This window comes from Myxocyprinus asiaticus, chromosome 26 (assembly GCF_019703515.2).
Source record: "Myxocyprinus asiaticus isolate MX2 ecotype Aquarium Trade chromosome 26, UBuf_Myxa_2, whole genome shotgun sequence".
NCBI classification, from domain to species: Eukaryota; Metazoa; Chordata; class Actinopteri; order Cypriniformes; family Catostomidae; genus Myxocyprinus; species Myxocyprinus asiaticus.
Window position 1 is genome coordinate 9,297,832 of NC_059369.1, and position 23,566 is coordinate 9,321,397.

A 23,566-nucleotide genomic window follows, 5' to 3' on the forward strand; every position below is an offset into this window, starting at 1 on the left:
AGTAAAACAATCCCACATTAAGGTTAATATGTTGTTAATCTGAACTGTCTGTGAGCCCTTCTCTGAAGATGTTGGTTATGTAAGAAGATACCAGAAAAAAGATCCGCTTCACAACTTAAGATAACACTGGCTTTTGCGTATGGACGGATGCATTTGTTTCCTCAAGCATTTAATGCAATTATGTGTTTATTTATCCATGTTAAAGAGAAACAAACTAGCATGTTTTCTTTTGATTAGGTAAATTAGTACACATGCATGCAGCCACAGACTATTTAGCAGAGACGGGCCACTTCTATTTAAATGAATGGGAGAAATTGGAATGCTCAGCCAAGAAGCTCGAAGCCAGGGGTACTCAATTAAAGTTCCAAGAGGTCCAGTCTCTACATTTCCTTCCCAGCAAAGGTCTGGATAATAATATGTAGCTTCCATGGTGTCAGTAGTTATATGGATAGGAAAATATGTATCTTTTTTTAAATAGTTTTTATAACTTGCCACGTTGGCAGCAATAGTACTTTGTAAAAAAAAATAAATAAATCAACAGTTCGTTTTGAAGCTGAATGACAGCAGTCCAGTTTTTGTGTTGAAATATTTTTACATTCAGAATATACAGCTCTGGAAAAAATTAAGAGACCACTGCAGAATTATCAGTTTTATAAGGATTTACTATTTATAGGTATGTGTTTGAGTAAAATTAACGTTTTTGTTTTATTCTATAAAGTACTGGCAACATTTCTCCCAAATTCCAAATAGAAATATTGTCATTTAGAGCATTTATTTGCAGAAAATGACAACTGGTCAAAATAAAAAATAAAATAAAAAATGCAGTGTTTTAAGACATCAAATAATGCAAAGAACAGAAGTTCATTTTAATTCACGAGGATCGGTGATGATCTCGGGTGATTCAGCAAGGCTGGAATCAGGCAGATTCGTCTTTTTGTGAAGGACGCATGAATCAAGCCACGTACAAGGTTATCCTTGAAAAAAACTTGCTTCCTTCTGCTCTGAAAATGTTCCCCAACTCTGAGGATTGTTTTTTCCAGCAGGACAATGTAGGGCTTTACTGGTTGTTTAGATCAGTGTTACTATCAGAAATAATTAATAATTATTTCTTTAGTTATTAATTAATATTTAAATTAATTAATTGAATCTAACTCATTAAAACCTCATATGGGACTCCAGTAAATGTAGTGCGCTACATTTAGGAGCGGGTTTGGTTATTAGCAATAATTAATAATTATCAAAGATAATTAGTAATTATGAAAATCAGTAGAACATTGATGAGAATCAATGTTATCTTTTTTAATCCTTTAAATCAACAATTATCAAAGATAATCGTTAATGGTTAACATCGATGAAACATTAATTAAAATTAACACTAGCTTATTGATCATTCAAATTCAACAATCATCAAAGATAATTATCAATTATCAAAAATCAACAGAATATTAATAAGGATTAACATTGACGGGACACCACCCTGGAATCAGGGACTAATAACCAGATAGTATAATATATAGTAACAATATTAGATTGTTTTCTTAGGAAAATCAACATCCGAAGAATATCGATTTTCGGGAAAAAAACAATGAATGAAGGCTTGAATCCGAGAACTGACATCCCGTCAGCATGACACAGGCGTATGCAAAACAAACCAAAACACTTCTCTTTGTAATATAAACAAAGTTTATTTATGCAGTAATATCAATTAATAATTAATACAATGCAGTCAATAAACTTCCGACTTACAAATACAAACTAAACAGTGATATGATTAGATATGGAAATCAAAATAATCCTATAACACATGAGGGTGTGTGTGTGTGTGTGAGAGAGCGTGTGTGTGTGTGTGTAAGGAGGGACACGCACAAAATGGCGGACGTGACTCTCGTGGAGAGTATGTCACGCGAGACTTCCGGCCAGGGAATATGGCCGCGAATGTGGGCAGAGAGAAAACAGTCAATGGCGTCTATCAGTTACCGCGTGTATCCGCTTGTACGATAGCTTAGGGACAAAGCTGAGCTTTAGCACGAAGCTATCTACGAGCCAAAAATGTGTGCCAGAATGTTTGTGAGGGGTCGCCTCTGTGTGTGTGTGTGTGTGTGTGTGTGTGTGTGTGTGTGTGGTTAGTACGAGAGAGAGAGAGAGAGAATTAAGTGACGGCCCCAAAGCCGATTTCGCGATCGTGGGAGAGAAAGCAGCTGTTAGGTTATCACTCAGAGACACGGTGGACGGCTCGTAAACAGTCCCGCGTTCTTTGACTCTTTAATGGATAAACTCAGTTTGCCGGTCTCACCCGCGATGGCGAAAATGCACAACAGTCCAATGTGGTTGGACTACAATACAGCAAATCAAATTCATGATAATTAATACCCTGAGTATTAATAATGAGCGGACATGGCGGTCCGTAAACTGTACAAGCAAAACCTTAAAACACAAGAATAACACACTATAATATTCTATCTCTGCCCAGACGTAAACCTCTTACTTGAAACGCATGAGGATGCAGAATGTGTGTTCATCCGTCCTTTAACTCAGACTCGGTTCCTCGAGGCTCGGGTGATGACGGGAGGCCGTTTCCTTGCTCTGTCGGCGGGTGGTACAGCTGCTGATTCTCGGCGGGCTGGCGGAGAAATCAGAAATGTCGACTTGATTGAAGATGGAAGAGAAATCTTTAATCTTAAACTTCTGCAGGCAAACGGATGAAAATGCGGATTGCTCGGCGGTCTCCTTCGGATCCGTTAGAGTGTTCGGTTGAACACAGAGTAATCTCAACTCGTCCAGCGAGATGGAGATTGTATGGCCACAGTTTCAAGTCGGACGTTACTTCCTTGTGCCACGAGGTTGCACCTGAGAGCAGTGATGAGCTGCATCTAGACACTTAGAACAAAGTTGCTGGAAGCAAATCCCGGAAGCATTTCAGAGGTATTTCTACTCCTGATGATGTCATGGTTTGAGGGACGTTCTGTTGTGTGCCTCATCCAATAGGAGTTGAGAGTTTGATCCTTTAGTGTGCAAGGCTTCATGGGATTTGTAGTCTGTTTTGGACTCCCTTTGTTTGATTTTGGCGTGATTTTTATCAGTAAGATTTACGACTTGGTATGTGGGAGCTTGAGTTAGGTTTTTACTACTGTGTTAGGCCTGCCTTTGTCTTCTATCTGAATACATGAGGCCCAACAACAATGATCCATGCCACACAGCCAGGTCAATTAAGGTGTGGATGGAAGACCCTGTCATGGTCAGCCCAATCTCCAGACCTGAACCCCATTGAAAACCTCTGGAATGTGATCAAGAGGAAGATGGATGGTCATAAGCCATCAAACAAAGCCGAGCTGCATTAATTTTTGTGCCAGGAGTGGCATGAAGTCACCCAACAGCAATGTGAAAGACTGGTAGAGAGCATGCCAAGACGCATGAAATCTGTGATTGAAAATCAGGGTTATTCCATCAAATATTGATTTCTGAACTCTTCCAAAGTCAAAACATTAGTATTGTGTTGTTTAAAAATGAATATGAACTTGTTTTCTTTACATTATTCGAGGTCTGAAAACAATTATTATTTTTTTTTTTTTTTTTTTCAGCAGTTGTTATTTTCTGCAAATAAATGCTCTAAATTACAATATTTTTATTTGGAATTTGGGATAAATGTTGTCAGTACTTTATAGAGTAAAACAAAAAATTACATTTTACTCAAACACATGCCTATAAATAGTAAATTTATAAACTGATTCTAGTCATTGGACTCAAGATGGTGCCGAGTATGGCTGCTGCGTTGCGAGCTCCGACACAACATGGTAGTGTTTTGTTTGTTTTGTTTACAGTTCTTATGTTTTTTGTCTTGGATGTTGTCTGCCTTATTGTCTACGACAGACAAACACTTTTGGACATTGGTTCAGCAATTTCACACCGTAAACCGGACTTCAAATTCCTCAATGCCGACCTGCTGTTTACAAACACGCAAGCGGAGCCCTTTGTCTGGGCAGCCCAGATGCGGAAACGCAGGAGGAAAAGGGGAAACAGAGCCGGCGTTCTCATCAGAGTAAGACACCGTGCAAATCGACCCCCGCTACCCAGTATTCTACTGGCAAATGTTCAGTCTCTGGATAACAAGCTCTGTGAGCTGAAAGCGCAGATCTCTTTCCAACGAGAGACGAGGGACTGCTGCATTATCTGCCTTACGGAAACTTGGATGTCTGCGGAGATTCCAGACTCAGCCATTGAACCCGCGGGGTTCTCCGTGCACTGAGCGGACAGAGCGAAAGACCTCTCAGGTAAAAGCAGAGGTGATTGTGTATGTTTTATGATCAACAAATTCTGGTGTGATCAGAGGAACGTACATTCTATCAAGTCTTTCTGCTCTGCTGATCTGGAATTTCTCATGCTTCTGTGTCGACCATTCTGGCTACCGAGGGAATTCACAGCGGTCATTATCACTGCTGTGTACATCCCGCCACAAGCCGACACAGACTGGGCACTCAAGGAACTGTATGGGAGTATAAGTGAGCAGGAAATCGCGCACCCTGAGGCCGCGTTCATTGTGACCGGGGACTTTAATAAAGCCAGTTTCAAATCAGTCGCACCAAAATACCACCAGCACATTAGTTTCACACGAGGGGACCGGGTTTTGGACCATTGCTACTCTCCCTTCCGGGACGGCTACAAATCCCTCCCCCGCCCACCATTTGGCAAATCGGACCACTCTTCCATTCTGCTTCTGCCCGCTTACAGTCAGAAACTGAAACAGGAAGCACCCACCCTCAGAACGATCCAGTGCTGGTCGGACCAATCAGACTCTACGCTACAAGACTGTTTTGATTACACGGACTGGGAGATGTTCCGGTCCGCCTCTGATGACGACATCGAGCTTTACGCTGATAGCGTAATGTGTTTCATCAGAAAGTGCGTAGAGGACGTCGTTCCGACCAGAACAACACAGATCTATCCGAACCAGAAGCCATTGATAAATAGCGATTTTCGCGCAGCACTTAATGTGCGGACCTCCGCTTTTAATTCTGGGAACGCGGAGGAGCATAAACAAGCCAGTTATGCCCTCCGAAAAATCAGAACAGCAAAACGTCAGTACAGGAACAAGATTGAAGGACAGTTTAACACCACCAACCCTAGAAGCATGTGGCAGGGAATTAACATCATCACGGACTTTAAAGGGAATAAAAACTCCGTCATGAACACCGCTGCCTCACTCTCGGATGAGCTAAATACTTTTTATGCTCGTTTTGAGGGAAATAACACCGCCCTCGCGGAGAGAGCTCTCGCGGCCGAAGCTACAGAGGTTAGTTAATTCTCCATCTCTGTAGCGGATGTAACCCGATCCTTCCAATGGGTGAACATCCGCAAAGCCACGGGCCCAGACGGCATTCCGGGCCGCATCATCAGACCGTGCACGAACCAGCTGGCTGGTGTTTTTACGGACATTTTCAACCTTTCCCTCTCTTTGTCTGAAGTCCCTACGTGCTTTAAAACATCCACCATTGTGCCTGTTCCAAAGCAATCAAAAATCACTTGCTTAAATGACTGGCGTCCTGTTGCTCAGACCCCCATCATCAGCAAATGCTTTGAGAGACTAATCAGAGATTACATCTGCTCTGTGCTGCGTCTCTCTCTAGACCCATTGCAGTTTGCTTACCGCAACAACCGCTCCACTGATGATGCCATTGCATCTACAATACACACTGCTCTCTCCCACCTTGAAAAAAAGAACACTTATGTGAGAATGTTGTTTGTAGACTACAGCTCAGCATTCAACACCATAGTGCCCTCCAAGCTAGATGAGAAACTCCGGGCTCTGGGCTTAAACAGCTCGCTGTGCAGCTGGATCCTGGACTTCCTGTCAAGCAGACGCCAGGTAGTTAGAATAGGCAGCAACATCTCCTCATCACTGACCCTCAACACTGGAGCCCCACAGGGCTGTGTTCTCAGCCCACTCTTGTATTCCTTGTACACACATGACTGTGTGGCAACACATAGCTCCGATGCCATCATTAAGTTTGCTGATGACATGACGGTGGTAAGTCTGATCACTGACAATGATGAAACAGCCTACAGAGAGGAGGTGCACACTCTGACACACTGGTGTCAGGAGCACAACCTCTCCCTCAACGTCAGTAAGACAAAGGAACTTGTGGTTGACTTCAGAAGAAAAGACAGAGAACACAGTCCCATCACCATCAATGGAGCACCAGTGGAGAGAGTCAGCAGCTTCAAGTTCCTGGGTGTCCACATCACTGAGGAACTCACATGGTCCATCCACACTGAAGTCGTTGTGAAGAAGGCTCATCAGTGCCTCTTCTTCCTGAGACGGCTGAGGAAGTTTGGAATGAACCGACACATCCTCACACGGTTCTACACCTGCACTGTAGAGAGCATCCTGACTGGCTGCATCTCCGCCTGGTACGGCAATAGCACCGCCCACAACCGCAAAGCACTGCAAAGGGTGGTGTGAACTGCCAAACACATCATCGGAGGTGAGCTTCCCTCCCTCCAGGACATATATGCCAGGCGGTGTGTGAAAAAAGCTCGGAGGATCATCAGAGACTCCAGCCACCCGAGCCATGGGCTGTTCTCACTGCTACCATCAGGCAGGCGGTATCGCAGCATCAGGACCCGCACCAGCTGACTCCATGATAGCTTCTTCCCCCAAGCAATCAGACTTTTGAACTCTTGATCTCCCACGATCAAAATACATCAGCACTGCACTTTATTACTCTTACTCATATCTCACACCGGACTGTCATAAATTATATTATTATTATATTATATTCTCTCTTAACAACTTACTATCAACCGACAGCCTGAATGTCAATACAGTACAATACAACCTACTGTACATTCTATATATACTATATATACTTTTTTTATTGAATAATGTGTATCTATATTGTGTGTATTGTATACTGTACAGTGTATGTTATTATTTGTATATTGTGTTGTGTGTAATTATGTGTATATTAGACTTTAAACTGTGTTGTGTTAATTTGATGTTACTGTAAATTGCTATATGTCTCATCACTGTCACGACTGCTATGTTGTTGACTTTTGTATATGGCTGTGTGACAATAAAAGTGATTTGATTTTTGATTTTTTTGATAATTTTGCAGTGGTCTTTTAATTTTTTCCAGAGCTGTATATGTATGGGACATAGGAGGCATTTTGACAGATAAAAATACTGTATGGGGGTTCAGGGGTGTTCCCTAAGAGAACATTTATAAAAATGTAAAAGTCTGAATGGACCATTTTTATATTTTCCTTAAAGTGAGAATCTACTAACAACAAAAAAACAATTTACATAACAACAGTGAAGCATTGAATAGCTGTTTGATTAATTTAAGTACAAATAGGCTTTCCTTGCCATGATGACATCTCTGTTTAATTTTCACAAAATTAGAACAAAAATCTGTTTGTTTATTATGAAAGGCTCCTGACATACTGATTAATAAAGCTAAATCCACACTGAAAAAATGTATAGTCTAAAAGGGCCACATTAACTTGTCCTGACACAAGCCTGGCTTAGCTGAACTGTCTGAATCACATATCAGACAGATGAAGATAGTTTCACTTTGTTTCATTTTTGTTTTCTGCAGCGTGTTTAAGCGAAAGATGCCAGTATCTGTACCAGTGTCTCCACTACTGTTGTTAAAATAACCACACCTGCAACTCGTACGTACAGTATATTAGGCTTTATGCGGCACCTCATGTCTATAGCGGGGAGAGAGGCAACACGTGTGGAGTGGGAATAAAGCACGTTCAGCACCAGGGAATAAAGTGTGTAGCGCTGGATGCACTTTATTCCTGCTCTAGAGAGAAATATTATTGTATGAGTGTTGCCAACAATATATTTAAATATTTAAAAAAATATGACATCCAGTTGATTGTTATGCTTTGGAGCATTCTGTCCCAAAACTGGCAGTCAGCCAATGTCATCCGGGATAACAAGCAATCTGGGGCAATTTTGTGGGGCGTTTAATTTTGACACATTATCAGACAGGATGTTACACAATCAGGAAGACCCTGAAGACCCCCCAACAATGGTGCAAGATTAGTAAGTCTCTCTTAAAATATGTTTAATTTAACCTTTTTGCTCACTGGTACACTATGTAGTAAATTCCTGTGTCATTTGGGATAACGCTAAAAAACATGTATAATGTTAATTTTATGCAAATGTGTTTATTTAATATGTATTTACATACTTGGATGTTGAAGGTCAAGGTTGCAGATTTCTATAGGTAGCCAAAACAACTGCCTGATTAAGGTTCAAACTGAGTTTTGTCATACTGGATAACAATTTTGTCATAGGATAACAGTTTTTTTTTCGTTTGTAACTAAGTCAGTGCTTAATCTGACTGCACCACCTGTTCTTATGGCAAGACTTAACTAGCTCTCCGTAAAGTGATGCGTAGTCACATAATATGACGTTTACCTGTATTGACCCAATAAACAGCCTTCACATTTGTACACAGAAGTATTAAAAAGCCATAAATTTCAGTTTTATCTCGTTACAGTTCTGCCCTACAAAGGCAAAAGACCTTAACTCACTAGAGTGTGGAACTGAGAAAAATGACTTTAAAGTTTTTAGTTGTCCAGCCAAATGTATTATAGGTAGGACACTGGAAATCTGGCAATTAGATGTTTTAGTAATGACATTTATCTACATAAAACAATTTTGAGCTCAAACTTTACTGTTGACCCCTATTTTGAAGTTACTGTACTCTACCTTTGTATTGTCTGCAAAAAGTGAGAATTCACACCAAGGCAAAAGGCAGTAACTTCCACATTATCAATATTTTGTTGATGTCACCATTTACAAAATCATTATAGTAACACCTGTATAAAATCTAGTGATCATGGCATTTATTTTGGATGATTTACAATTACTTATAGCCATGTACTTATTGCTATCCTGTGCTTTGGTTGTATTCTGATGGCATTTTTAATACATTAGACATGACACATACCTCTATAGCGGTAAAGAATATCTTCAATTGGTGTGCAGCAAAACTAACAGGTTGACTGCAGATAGGTGACACTTAATTATATGAATAAATACAAGATAAGCATATTTCTAATGAGTAAACATAATAATTTAATTAATAATGGAATGCAAAGATATAACAAATCATGTACAAATTTAAAATGCATGGGATTGGAATAAGAGATAATAAATACAGCCACAGGCCTACAAGGTAGTGCCACAGCTGGTTAATCAAGGGTTAAGTTTGGCTACCATGCTCCAATGCACAGCTCTCTGACTGGTGGACTGGATTGGCCAATCTCAAAGGCTATAATATAGAGTAATGTGACTATATTAATTGTTTTTCTGAATCTGACTGTAACTGACATCCAGACAAAAAGTTATACTTGTGGTTGGATACCGTTTTGAAAGCAATTTATTTATTGCAGTGTTCACTAACATAAAAGGATACAAGACATAAGTTAGCCTAAGTGCTTTTACATCGAACTGAATGAAAGTAGTCTAGCCTAATAGATCGACTTGTGGATTGATGTGAACGCCAGGAAGTAGGAATAATGCTCAGAAATCAGAATGCTTGTGGATTGTTGTGGATTAAACTTCTGCGATGACATTCATTGCCATGGATTTTATTGGGTTACTAGAAAAGGTAGGATAGATTTAATTGCGAACTGTTACTACTGATTTTATGTGTGATCATGCTACATGCTACGCTGTCATGGCATTCGAGTCCACACTCATGCAACTAGTGGGCAGCCCCAGACTCACTAACACTGATGTTGACAGCTGTCACTGATAGGCTGGCACTGACTGAATAATCTGCATTATGGGAAAAAAAAAACTTTGAGAATATTTACGATTACTTATTGCTGGCAACTTATCTAGTCTTTGCTTGGTTACAGTGCTTTGTTATATGGAGCAGTTTGGTAGCCTATTCACTGAATAGCCGAGTAGCCTATTTATGCTATAGGCTGCTAGCTAGCTAAATGAAGTAGATTGCGATCTATCTATCTAATTAATTTTTCTAATGCATCTTTTGTGTTACACACTTTCTTACCTTGACCTTGATGTTGGCGTTTCAAAGCCATCTCAACCATCATTTTCCCTCGAGAGGCCATCCTTAAACGCTATAGAAAACACTCAACAATATTTGTTTACTACACTTTTATTCAGGTATCGTGTGTGTCAGATTGCTTCAATGACAGATGTATGACAGTACACAGGCTACACCGTAATTTAAACGCGGTAAACTTTAATGTAAAAACAAAGGCAGAGTACAGTAACTCCATGCCGGCACAGTAACTTCATTTTGACGCACGGCTAAACAAAAGCGGAGTACCCCTAACTCAATTTGAGTGTTCCAAAACAAAGTCAAAGAGCGGTAATTTGGAGTTACGGAGTTCTGCCTTGGTTTCTCCTGGGCTTTTGGAAGTTACTGTTAAGACAACCCATTATTTTCTCGAAAAAACAACGAAATTGACTCAAGATACTTATCCACATGATAAAGGAGGTCTTGAATGTCTCAAAAATATCAATAACTAATTTTCGACCAAAAACGAAGTTACGGCCTTTTGCCTTTGCATGGCAGAGTTGATGTTCAAACCTTGTTTACTCACGTAACTGTCAGCTGTAATAAATTATATCCCCATTAAAATACGATACGTAATAAAATGAGATTTAATTAATGGTATATTTAGCCTATGTAAATAACAATATTTAATAACTGTATCTAAAATGACAAGGGGCAATAAATAAGTACTAATACAACAGATATTTATTCATTTTAATATCTATTTCGTATATGTTGAAACTTGACACCGGGCGGTATACACAGGAAAGTGCACCGTTAGATTGGTTTCATGCTGAAGAAGTAAGTTTTTTACATAATGTTTTCTCCTGTAAATATAAACGAGTGTAAATGCCAACATCATCATACTGGATATGTCGAAAGGACTGAAGCTTGTCAACCAAAACATGAGCTCATTGATGTCATTAAATGAGTCTGCTTTTTTATTCCATCCGTTACTCCTGGTCGGAGGCTTCCGGAAATATTACGTTTATACGTAGGGTTATGTCCTACCTAAGTTTAATGGTGCAACGCTCAAATATTTAGTAGTGTGTAAATTGTGACTTAGTGCCCATTTACGCCACAGCTAAGCTAAGTTGAAACTTACGTATAGCTGGTGCAACTGGCCCCAAGGGTGAGTGAGTAGTACTTTCCTACTGACAAATTTTCCATAGGTTTGCTTACTTGCTTGCTCTGCCCAAGATTAACATGTTAAACCTTTCGGCATAAAATATGCCATAAGTGATTAGAATAAAATGTTTACAAAATATGTAAGTTTAACTATACCAAATTCTCTTCAACAACCATACTAGCTAGTTAGCTAGTCCCAGTTTGTTGTAAGCTAATATGCTAACTGAAGCTCAAAATGTGGACATATTGCCCCGCCCCCCCCAACACACACACATACACACACTAGGTCAAATTAGCCTATATTATTGCTGATTCATTGTTGGGTCACATTGTATATTAAGTGTATCGTCATTACACATTAATAAAGCTTTAATAAACATGAAATAACTTTTCTTCTCTGTTAATAAAACATGTTATTAAGTATACTTCATTGTACACAGTGCGTTATTAGTTATTTCATGTTTAAACGTGTCAAAAGAGAATGCACCATATTCATAATGTTTTTCATTTGCCTAGATGCTTAATATTTATATAATTATTCATCATTAACAGTTAATATGTATATGTACAGTTTTCACATTTTGATGATTTTTCTAGATGCCACTGTCAAACAAAGTGAGAGCAGCAAGGTTTCTTTACAGCGTAGCCTAATTAATTTCCTTGAAAAAACTATTTTTAGTGTGACTCCCTTTACATAACATAAAAATGTATTATTTATGAACATCAATTATGTGTACATTGTGTAAAAATGACAATTCATGTGTACACTCATAAGGTGTCATACCGAGTAACAATTTCAGTCAGGCGGGATAACGCAGATTTTTTCCCTTAAAACGCATAATTTCATTTTATAGAGTTGAGAAAATAATAACAGTATGATGCCAAGTACTGTAAAATATTTTCAGACATTTTGCAGCTTAAATCACATTGCAGCTTTAAAATGTGGGTAAAGAACTTTAACAAGTAGGGTCACATTTAAAGCAAACACATTATAATGAGAAAAAATAATTGTGCAAGTTTTATTTTCCGAGCTCTATATTTTGGTTACTGCCTCACTTTATATATTCATTAAGTATTATTGATTAAAAAAGTTTTAATATGATAATATTTTGAAAATTCACTTTATCCTGTATGACATTTTGACTGGTGTTGTCACATGATTCTCAATTAAAACCTTTTAAAATAAATTTGTTGGAAATTACGATTTTAGTAATAAAAGCAAAAACTACTTTGATGTGCAGTTTTAACCTATTTACATTTTTGGTCAATTGGAAACCTTATAAATATATATATATATATATATATATATATATATATATATATATATATATATATATATATATATATATATATATATATACAGGTGCATCTCAATAAATTAAATGTCATGGAAAAGTTCATTTATTTCAGTAATTCAACTCAAATTGTGAAACTCGTGTATTAAATAAATTCAATGCACACAGACTGAAGTAGTTTAAGTCTTTGGTTCTTTTAATTGTGATGATTTTGGCTCACATTTAACAAAAACCCACCAATTCACTATCTCAAAAAATTAGAATATGGTGACATGCCAATCAGCTAATCAACTCAAAACACCTGCAAAGGTTTCCTGAGCCTTCAAAATGGTCTCTCAGTTTGGTTCACTAGGCTACACAATCATGGGGAAGACTGCTGATCTGACAGTTGTCCAGAAGACAATCATTGACAGCCTTCACAAGGAGGGTAAGCCACAAACATTAATTGCCAAAGAAGCTGGCTGTTCACAGAGTGCTGTATCCAAGCATGTTAACAGAAAGTTGAGTGGAAGGAAAAAGTGTGGAAGAAAAAGATGCACAACCAACCGAGAGAACCGCAGCCTTATGATTGTCAAGCAAAATCAATTCAAGAATTTGGGTGAACTTCACAAGGAATGGACTGAGGCTGGGGTCAAGGCATCAAGAGCCACCACACACAGACGTGTCAAGGAATTTGGCTACAGTTGTTGTATTCCTCTTGTTAAGCCACTCCTGAACCACAGACAACGTCAGAGGCGTCTTACCTGGGCTAAGGAGAAGAACTGGACTGTTGCCCAGTGGTCCAAAGTCCTCTTTTCAGATGAGAGCAAGTTTTGTATTTCATTTGGAAACCAAGGTCCTAGAGTCTGGAGGAAGGGTGGAGAAGCTCATAGCCCAAGTTGCTTGAAGTCCAGTGTTAAGTTTCCACAATCTGTGATGATTTGGGGTGCAGTGTCATCTGCTGGTGTTGGTCCATTGTGTTTTTTGAAAACCAAAGTCACTGCACCCGTTTACCAAGAAATTTTGGAGCACTTCAGGCTTCCTTCTGCTGACCAGCTTTTTAAAGATGCTGATTTCATTTTCCAGCAGGATTTGGCACCTGCCCACACTGCCAAAAGCACCAAAAGTTGGTTAAATGACCATGGTGTTGGTGTGCTTGACTGGCCAGCAAACTCACCAGACCTGAACCCCATAGAGAATCTATGGGGTATTGTCAAGAGGAAAATGAGAAACAAGAGACCAAAAAATACAGATGAGCTGAAGGCCACTGTCAAAGAAACCTGGGCTTCCATACCACCTCAGCAGTGCCACAAACTGATCACCTCCATGCCACGCCGAATTGAGGCAGTAATTAAAGCAAAAGGAGCCCCTACCAAGTATTGAGTACATATACAGTAAATGAACATACTTTCCAGAAGGCCAACAATTCACTAAAAGTGTTTTTTTTTTTATTGGTCTTATGATGTATTCTAATTTTTTGAGATAGTGAATTGGTGGGTTTTTGTTAAATGTGAGCCAAAATCATCACAATTAGAAGAACCAAAGACTTAAACTACTTCAGTCTGTGTGCATTTAATTTATTTAATACACGAGTTTCACAATTTGAGTTGAATTACTGAAATAAATGAACTTTTCCACGACATTCTAATTTATTGAGATGCACCTGTGTATATATATATTATGGATGAAATGTGAACTGAACATGTTTTCTTTAGGTTCATCCTTACAAACCTATGGATCATTTAATCGGCCTACTTTTTTTATTGAAGTAGGCTGATTTCAGCTACTTCACACTGAAGACAGTAGTAGCTTACTAAATTACAGTTCATACCGATCATCCCTTTAGGGACCAACCAGCCCAGTTCTTTCACCACCGTTTCACTCTGTAAAAATACCTTTCTGAGAGGTTCTTGCTTGTCGATGTTCAGAAGAATGTCGTGTTTGAGTACTGCACTCGGACAGCTGTCAGTCTGCCTGCAGTGATGCTCATATCTTCTCCAGAGCGCGCGGAGCTGCACCACCACATCACTGTCGGCTCGCGACGCTTCCTTAGACTGCGCCATCTGCATTATATTACATCAAATTGAGACTGAATTTTAATTAATGTAAGATTAATGAGACAAGCCCTGTCGTGTTACACGTATTTAACCATGTTTATCGGCTGTTTCTGGAGCGCGTCAGTATCTTCAAGAGCGCTTTGTCTGTTGCTGTAGCAACAACAACGCAACACAATACAAGATCCTCCCTCGCGTCAAACACTGTTTACAGTCACGCTGCACTTACATTTTTATTTATTTATTATTATTATTATTATTATTATTATCATTGAAACAGCAAACATCGTAAACATGTTCAAATACAATACATTACAGACATTACAAACAAACAAAAAGAAACGGCTTTTAAATGACAAAAAAAAAAAAAAATGTTTAACAAATCTTTGTGCTTAAATATTTTTACATAACTACCATCTTATGTTACTTAAACTTGTACTGGGTGTATTGGGTTCCTCATTCCCCCTTAAATAGCCTAATTTATTAATAATATTCTTCAATAATAATATTGTATATTTCATCAACAAATCTCTTAAGCCCCTTCACATTCAAAACTAAACTGTGGTTACAGCCATGACCGCTTGGGATAAATCGGTACCTCAATCAAGGCAAGTATATCAGCACCTATTACAGACCAAAATAAATTTGGACAGGCATCAAATGGTTGTTATAGTGTGAAGCTACTAAGCAATATATAATCTCTACTGTTTGAACTGTTTTAACTAACTTGGACAATGCAGCACTTTTCCCTTTATAAACAAAAGTCTTCCCCACGATGAAAAAACTAGGTTTTAGGCAGACCCAATTTTTAAAACATGTCTTTGAAATACAGAAACCTGATTTTGGCAAATGATTTGCATAAGGCAACATGGGATGTGTGTGTCCCTCTGACTCCCTCATAAAATGTTTTATTCATCCACATTTTCTGAAGCGATATAGGAGACCATGCAGTGAGTGTTACACATTTTGTTTTAACGTCTGTAAATCAGTGGTGTATTCTGTGTGTAAAGTGCCTCTTTTTATATAATATTCTCATGTTTATCTGCTACAAGTAGGCCTAGTTTAGTAATCAACTTCTCTCCAAATTAGTGTCAGGTCAAGTATTATTATTTTTCATGTACTGTAGATAAAAAGCTTGTGTGGATGTTATATTTATCATATTAAACATTAGAACCTGCTGATTCAGATCATACCAGTTCTGTCATTTAACATCCACTGACTTCATTGCAAATCAAATTATAAACCAGATGTGAAATTTTACTTTCTCACCACAAAATTAGGATTTGTCCAGTTAATCCTCTCTAATTGCTAAAACAACTCACAGTCACCATAATGTTAAATCACTCTCTGATCTCCCTACATAATACAAAAGAGATCAAGCAAAAACATAGCAGAGAATCACAGCTGAGAAAGTTCACTTTCTGTGCTGTCTACCTGTAGCCAGTCCACAGAAAATAACTCTCATGTTCACACCTAACTCCATTTCTATCCAGTCAAGGCAAAAGTCTTTTTATCAAGGTTTATTATCGAGGATGAAGAAGCTATCTCTTACTTCTCCCCAGTTGTTAATCAGGTTGGTATGCATTTGTGCAGCCCAGTGCAGAACCTCTACATAATATTCTGGTTATTGCTTGGAAACCATGGGGCCATCCAAGCTCTTGCGCTGTACTGCTGGAGAGGTTGTAATCAGAGCTGGTTATACTCCGGGGTGAACTCTGGAGTCAGACTTGTTTACCCCGCAGCACTCGTCCACCACTGATGGTACTCAGAAAAACATGCATATCTCAATCTTTGGAATTTCTACAAAATAGGCCTTGGCCAGTACAGTATGTGTCAGCGACTTGAACTGCAAAGGACTGTAGAACATGCCAAAAACTGAATGTGTTAAACGCTCATGACAAGGTTAATTCATATTTGAATGGTTTCTACAGTAAAGAAAAATCTAGAAATGTCAGGGGATTTTAAATTTGTGATTTCCAGCCATGGAAAAATCATGGCAATTAATAACATTGGCAACAGTTTACATGAATGTTCCCTTTGTTTAGGGTTTATAAATGGGTTCATTAATGATTAATAATTGATTTACAAATGCATTATAAATCATTGACATGTGGTTATACCAACATGTATAAAAACTGTGACTTTTATTCAATACCTGCCAAATAGTGAGCCACTTAACCTCTCATGTTATAAATGCTCAATGAGACTTATTCAACATTAGTAACCTATGAAAATGTATCTTAATGTAGTGGACACATATGAAAAATTTATTAAGGAGTTGCCAACATAAGAATCATAAAGAACATAAAGTTCAGTATGGTTTCATAGACATCAGGCTTTATTATATGATATATGCTGTGGATGAGCATGAAAAGGAAGGTAACAACAGCGTGATAAAATGACAACCCAAGTAAGTCAAGAGACTCAAGACATTACAGTAATAAATATAAACACAAAGCTCACTGTAGCAAAATAACATAATCACTCCTTTTAATCTCACTATAATAGTGTGTTTTTACTTTGTAAAATCATGAATTAGGACATTTAATGTTTTTGATTTATTTAAGTATTAATAAGTGTATTTATTGAGTATTTATAACATTTTAAATAAAAACAAGGTAAAATGCTCACTATTTGGCAAATATTTGATGAAAGATTTTATGTATGTTGCTCTAACTGCATATAAATGATTTATAATGCACTTGTAAATGACTTATTAGCCATTAATTAATCCCTTTATAAATTCTTAACAAATGGAACACTACTGTAAAGCATTACCATAATTTATTAAAAAGCCATGGGAATGTCAATATAGTGAATATAAATATAAAGAAATTATATAAAATAAAAAGTCTTTATACTGTTTGCACATACCTGTACACATGCAAACTGTTACCATAATATCTAGAAAAGTAATGGACATTTCAAAGATAGCCCGCAAGATACACCAGTATATGTCCCTCAGCCAGCGGAGCCAGTAGTGGGATTTGATGTAACTCCACCCAAGTTGAGTGAGTTCAGGCTTGTGGTAGAAAAAGCCAGGGCAACTTCAGCCCCGGGCCCGAACAGGACCCCATATAGGCTGTATAAGCAGTGCCCAACAGTTTTTAAACTGTTATGGAGACTACTGAGTGTTGCCTGGACGCAGTGCATACCCCTGTAATGGTGAAGGGCAGTGGCCATCTTTATACCCAAAGAACAGGAATCCACCAGCATAAGTCAGTTTAGGAGTATTGCTCTACTGAATGTGGAGGGAAAGATTTTATTTTTGGTGGTAGCAAGGAGGCTGTCTGATTACTGCCTGAAGAATGGATACATAGACACAAGCAGCCAGAAGGCAGGCATACCAGATTTTTATTGATGTGTGGAGCATGCGTCAGTAATATGGGAGCAGATCCAGTCTGCCAAGAGAGACAAGTAAGACCTCCATGTACTCTGGCTGGACCTGGCAAATGCCTATGGATCGGTTCCACACCAGCTTGTCAGCTATGCACTGGAGTTTTTCTATGTACCAGAGTGCATTAAGAGCTTGTTAGATAGTTACTATGGGGACACACACATATGTCATACTACACAGAAGTACATAACTAGATAGCAGCAACTGGAAAATGGGATTGCGATGACAGTCTCTTCCATCCTGTTCACAGCTGCATTCGAGATCATCCTAATTGGTGCCAGACAGATGGCCCAAGGAATCCGTGCACAATCTGTGGTGAGATTGCCAGCACTGCACAGCTATATGGATGATGTCACAAGCATTCTCCAGACTGCTGCATGTACAAACAAATTCTTAAAAAGGCTGGAAGAGCTTTTGGCATGGGCCATGATGAAGATCAAGCCAGCAAAATCACGTAGCCTTTCTATTCATAAGGGGATTAGAAGCGACCAGATATCATTTGAGGTGGATGGTCTTAGAATCCCAGTGCTGGCAGAGCGGCCCATTTGAAGTTTAGGGAGAGAATACACAGCAGATCTGTCAGATAAACACATGGCAGGATTGGTTCTGAAGCAGCTGAAAGAGGGCTTGGATAAGATAGACAATTGTCATCTCTCAGGCAAATACAAGGTCTGGTGTTACCAATTTACACTGTATCATCGCCTGATGTGGCTGCTAAAGATGTGTGCGATCACTGCAGTTACAAGCAGTTTCAACCTGGGTTACAAGCAGGAGAAGACCAGGCTGTTCTTAGAACTAAGGGAATCGACAGACCAGTCAGTGAGGGCTTGTCAAGCCCAGGTCCGAACCGGCCACTCCTGGAAGGCAGAGGAGGTTGTGAACAGAGCGGTTTCAAGACTGAAGCAACAAGAGATTGTTGGAAGAACCCAATCAAGAAGAGCAGGCCTTGAATGGGGGAATGGCTCCCAAACTGTGGTCAGCAGGCTCTACAAAACAGGAGAAAGCGATGGTAATGACAGAAGTAACTAAGATGGAAGAGGAAGGGTATATGATTTGAGCACTCAGCCAGCAGCAGCAAGGGCACTGGACAGTATGGGAAGGTGCATCTAATAGAGTTTTAGGATGGGCTGACCTGTGGAAGATATCCCAGGCCAGGCTAAGTTTTCTAATAAGGTCCACCTATGACACTCTTCCAAGCCCTGGAAATTTGTCTGCGATGCCTCAAGAGCAAATCTGCAGCACATGTTGGCTGGGTGCAAGACCGCCTTGGCACAAGGACGGTACAGGTGGCGGTATGATCAGGTTCTGCGACAGCTGGCAGAGATCATTGAGGTGTGTAGAATAAAGGCCAACAAAGGCCATCATGCTCCTCAGAAGAAGTACATTGAGTTTGTTAAAAAAGGAGGTGCTGCACAAGGCATGGCACGGAGGGAAGAAAGGTAAATCCTGGTACATTGAAGTGATTGGTCAATGATGGTTGATCTTGGCCAGCAGCTAAAATTTCCTTCTGAGATTGCCATCACCTGCTTGAGGCCATACATAGTGTTATGGTTGGCATCAGCTAGGAAAGTCATAATGATTGAACATACTGTCCCATGGGAAGAGGGACTGGAGGCAGCCTATGTGAGGAAGAAGCTAAAATATGCTGATCTGGCTGCCGAGTGCAGAGAAAATGGATGGAGGGCTGCCACTTACCCTGTGGAGGTCGAGTGTCGAGTGTTTATTGGAACATCAATGCAGCACCTGTTGAAAACATTGGTATCTTTGGATCAGGGTTGAAGAAGTCTCTGGAGGAAATGGCAGAGGAAGCATAAAAAGAGAGCTTCTGGTTATGGTTAAGAAGGAAGGATGAAAAGTGGGGTGTGCAGAAGTGAGAAAGTAGGAATAGGGAACAACTGCTATATGTGGTGATGTAGCAGGTAGAATAGGTAAAGGGTAGGGAGGAAGTATTTACGCTGACACACTCAGTCCTTATCTGGGGGTTTCTGGTGAGGGATTGAGTGGGGGAGCGAAACCAGGCCAAGCTAGGCTTTGGATGGGAGGCTGACACAGTCTCGCGGCTCACCTCTTACGTTGCTCTCCTACTTAATCTGTTGGAGGATTGGTTTAAGGACAGGCACTGGATGGGTGGAAGGCAGAGTTTGATAGCTTATGTTTTTTCTAACAGAGAAAAGGCCTTGTACGTAGGGTAGGTCTGCTCATGGGTGGGGTTGTGTATTGAACCCTGGTTGTATGGTATGTCTTGTCGGGAAAGGAAGAATGTCTTGATGGGAGAGTAAGAACGAGAGGCAATCGAGAGGATCTGGTCCAGCTGCGGGGGGTGGCAGGAAGACGTCCCTGACCGTTGCCCCACCACCAGGAGATGTTCGTGGATTAATGGGGTGAAATATCCGTGATAGTTGGCTTCCAGCTGATGACCCCATAGCTGGACAAATGAAGGCACCGGTGGAGGTGCGGCAGGCAGTAATGCCCAGCAGGTTTTTTTTTTTGGTTTTTTTTTGCACATACCTGTTTTCACATATCTACATGTACAACACTTGTAAATAGGCCTACATGTTATTGTCAAGTAATTAAAGCTTCTGTGTAAACCTGTAAACCAACCCAATTTTGATCCTTCAAAGTAACTGTATATGTTTGAAACCTTCATATTTGGTTTCATTTATTCCATTTTGTTCAAACCTTTCTAAAATGTTTTTTGTCTTTGCTGTTGAAAACATATAAGTTCAGATGTTAAATCTGGCTGGCTGCAGTTTGAGACAAAGCTGAAGGATTTTCCAGAGTGAACTTTCTGCCATTATTTTCTTCTTGATTTCAATAAATGTGTCTGGATAAATTAAAAAGCATGGATTTTTGATAGTAAGCTATGGGAAAACTGTAAGTCTGACTGGATAGAAAAATAAAAAATGATAAATCAGAACTGTCTAAAGTACTTTACAGAGTTTGCCCGTCTGCTCTAATGGACCGATGAGGTCCATGCCAATTCATTCAAAGGAGACCTCGATCAAGGGAAGGGGGCGCAATGGCGCTCTTGGGGTGGCCGGCAGATTCACCAGCAGACATTTACGGCAGGCCACACACCATCTGTGACCATACCTGTGAATGCCCGGCCAATAGAAATGGGCCAATAGAAGGTTCAGTGTTTTTTCTGCCCTAAGTGACCTACCATCAGATTAAAATGAGCTGTCTGGAGTAACATTTCCCGATGGCTCTTCAGTATTAACAACTGGGTTGTATTTTCCTTTGTCTGAGCATCCTGTGTCCCTCGATACAACCGATCCTTGATAATACAGATATGCGAGTGCAATGTCTGGCTGGAGACGTTGACCATCAATCACTTTCACTTGATTGAAGGCATGCCTAAGGGTCTCGCGTCTGCATCAGAGGGAAATCCCCTGCAGGGAATCCTCTAATGGCTGGGGAAGCCGGCACTTCCCTCTCCCTTACATCATCCTGATGCAAAGCTGACGCAGACGGCCCCGGCTCCACCTCCCCAGCCAGTGCATCGCAAACCACACACTGAGACACTCTGTTGCAGGACCCATTCACACAGATTTCCCTCAATAAATCAGTAAATGCCAGCCAATTCATATGCAAGATTAGTGGATGGGTGAGGCGGGGACTAACCACAGCCTCTACACTATGCTTTTGACCCCGAAACTGAATGATGACCATCACTAATGGATTATCCTGAATATCCCCATTCACACACCTTACCTGCACCCATCGACTTGTATCCAAAGCCTCGGATTGAATCAAGCTTTGGTAAATGGAGGTTTGATGACAACCTGAATCCACCAAGGCTTGATATGTACTTCCCTTTATACTCACAGGTATCTGGTATGCTTCTGCTTGATCGGGGCATATCAGGGACCCGGACCAATGTCTCCACCTTCATCGTGGGGCATCGATCCTGGAAACGCCCAGGACCCCTGCAGCTCCAGCAGACTGGCCAGACTTCACACCCACACCCTTGGCAGCGGATTCACCAGCCTGTGGGGGAGAGCGGAGAGGGTTAGGGGAAGCCAGCAGGATGAACGGTCCATGGGACAGGGGGACCAGTTTTGGGGAAAGAATTCCCAGTTTCCAGAGAACAGGAACAGGATACAGAGAAGGGGAGGGAAGGGAGAAAGAGGGGGAGAGAGAGAGAGAGAGAAAATGGAGGTTGGACACCGGAAGTTGGTGTGCCGTGAGTTGGGCTTCCCCAGACAGTAGCAGTAGCAGATGGACTGCCCACTGTTACCGCGGCCACTTCAGGGCTCTGGTTGTATGCTCGAAGAGCTCCATGAAGTCCTGCGGTGTCATCTTTGCTTGTGTCACATGGGGTCCTGCTGCTGCTGGTGATTTGGCTGAAGCCCTCTCCTGGGGCAGCAAGCTCTGCAACACCCGCCAGTCCTCCGCTTGGGCCTGGAGGAGCACCTCGAAGCACTTCTTATGCTCCATCCGCAGCTCCATGAGGTCCTGGTGTTGTGCTTGGTGGATGCTGGTGAGGGACTTGAAGACTTCTTCCAGCGGCGAGGACGTCATGGCAGCATATCCTTCCTCCTTCCTGGGTTTTTGGCACCACCATGACAAGGTCCTTTCATTCTCTCTCAAGGAGGAAGCAGGAGATGGTGAATCAAACTCAAAAGGTATCTTTATTTTCGTTCACTCTAATGTGTTTTTGTAGATGCAAATGATGCCCACACACACACACACACAAGTGCAGGCTCAGCTCTCTCCAGCGGTCTGGATTGCCCTTTAAATCACTCTCCGTTTTCACTGCAAACACAAAACAGCTGTTAGAGGTGATTTCCCACAGGTGCCAACCTTTACCGCAAGACCCGCGGGACCCGATTAGATTTCTTGTGGCACGGTATTACATTTCTGAGTTGAAGGCGGGAGCGGACGGTACTAACATGAGATGTGGACAGGTGTGGGCGGTCAGAGAATAGCCTGAAACATCTTATGTGGATCTCTTTTAATTTGATTAATTAATGAGTGCAAAAAAAAGTCATTTTTTTTAGAACATAAAATAAATGTGCACACAGCTTGTGTATTAAATTATTCAATATTCAGAGTAGGCAGCCAGGTAGTCAACAGGGCTTTAATAGAATGGTAAAGTGCACACTGTGTCATTAAAGCATGTGAAACTCGAACTAGAAAATTGTCAATTTAGTGTTAAGAAACCAACTTCAGGCAAGTCAAATTAGCGTCATTTTCACACGTCATCTGATAAAAGCAATAACAGAAACATGAAATGTTCTTTGTATACACTTGTTGTCTATTTGTATGGCTTTTGCTATATGTGGAAAACAAATGTGGGGTTGCGGGAACCGGAGCGGTCGGGAAGAAAATCACTGCAGGCAGAGAGACGGTGAACATGAAGTTAAATTCAGCGGGAGCATTCGGGTGTAGAATAGAAACTTGCGGGAGTGGGTGGGAGCGGGATGGAAAAAACAGTCCCATGCAGACTTCTAGCTTGTGGGTTTGAGTCCCATCTGGGTCGTTTATAAGAGTGTGGCTGTTCAATGACAGGCAGTGGAAATCTTGTTTTGAAAAAGAATCAATACACTTGAAAAGCTTGAGCCCATTCATAGCGTCAGAGTACTTGCTGATGTTAAGAACTACACTAAAACAACTACATCCGACTCAGTGGCCTAATGGATAACACATCAGCTGAGGATT

General features: G+C 40.4%; 1 protein-coding gene across 1 annotated transcript in view; it reads right to left on the minus strand.

Annotated features, from left to right (window-relative positions):
* Positions 1–14,514, minus strand: part of LOC127416703 (uncharacterized) — a 59,709-nt gene extending 45,195 nt beyond the window's left edge. The window contains exon 1 of the mRNA XM_051656211.1: positions 14,347–14,514. Within this exon, the coding sequence (XP_051512171.1) occupies positions 14,347–14,514 (168 nt within the window). The remainder of the gene's footprint in view (positions 1–14,346) is intronic.
* Between the last annotated feature and the right edge of the window lie 9,052 nt (positions 14,515–23,566).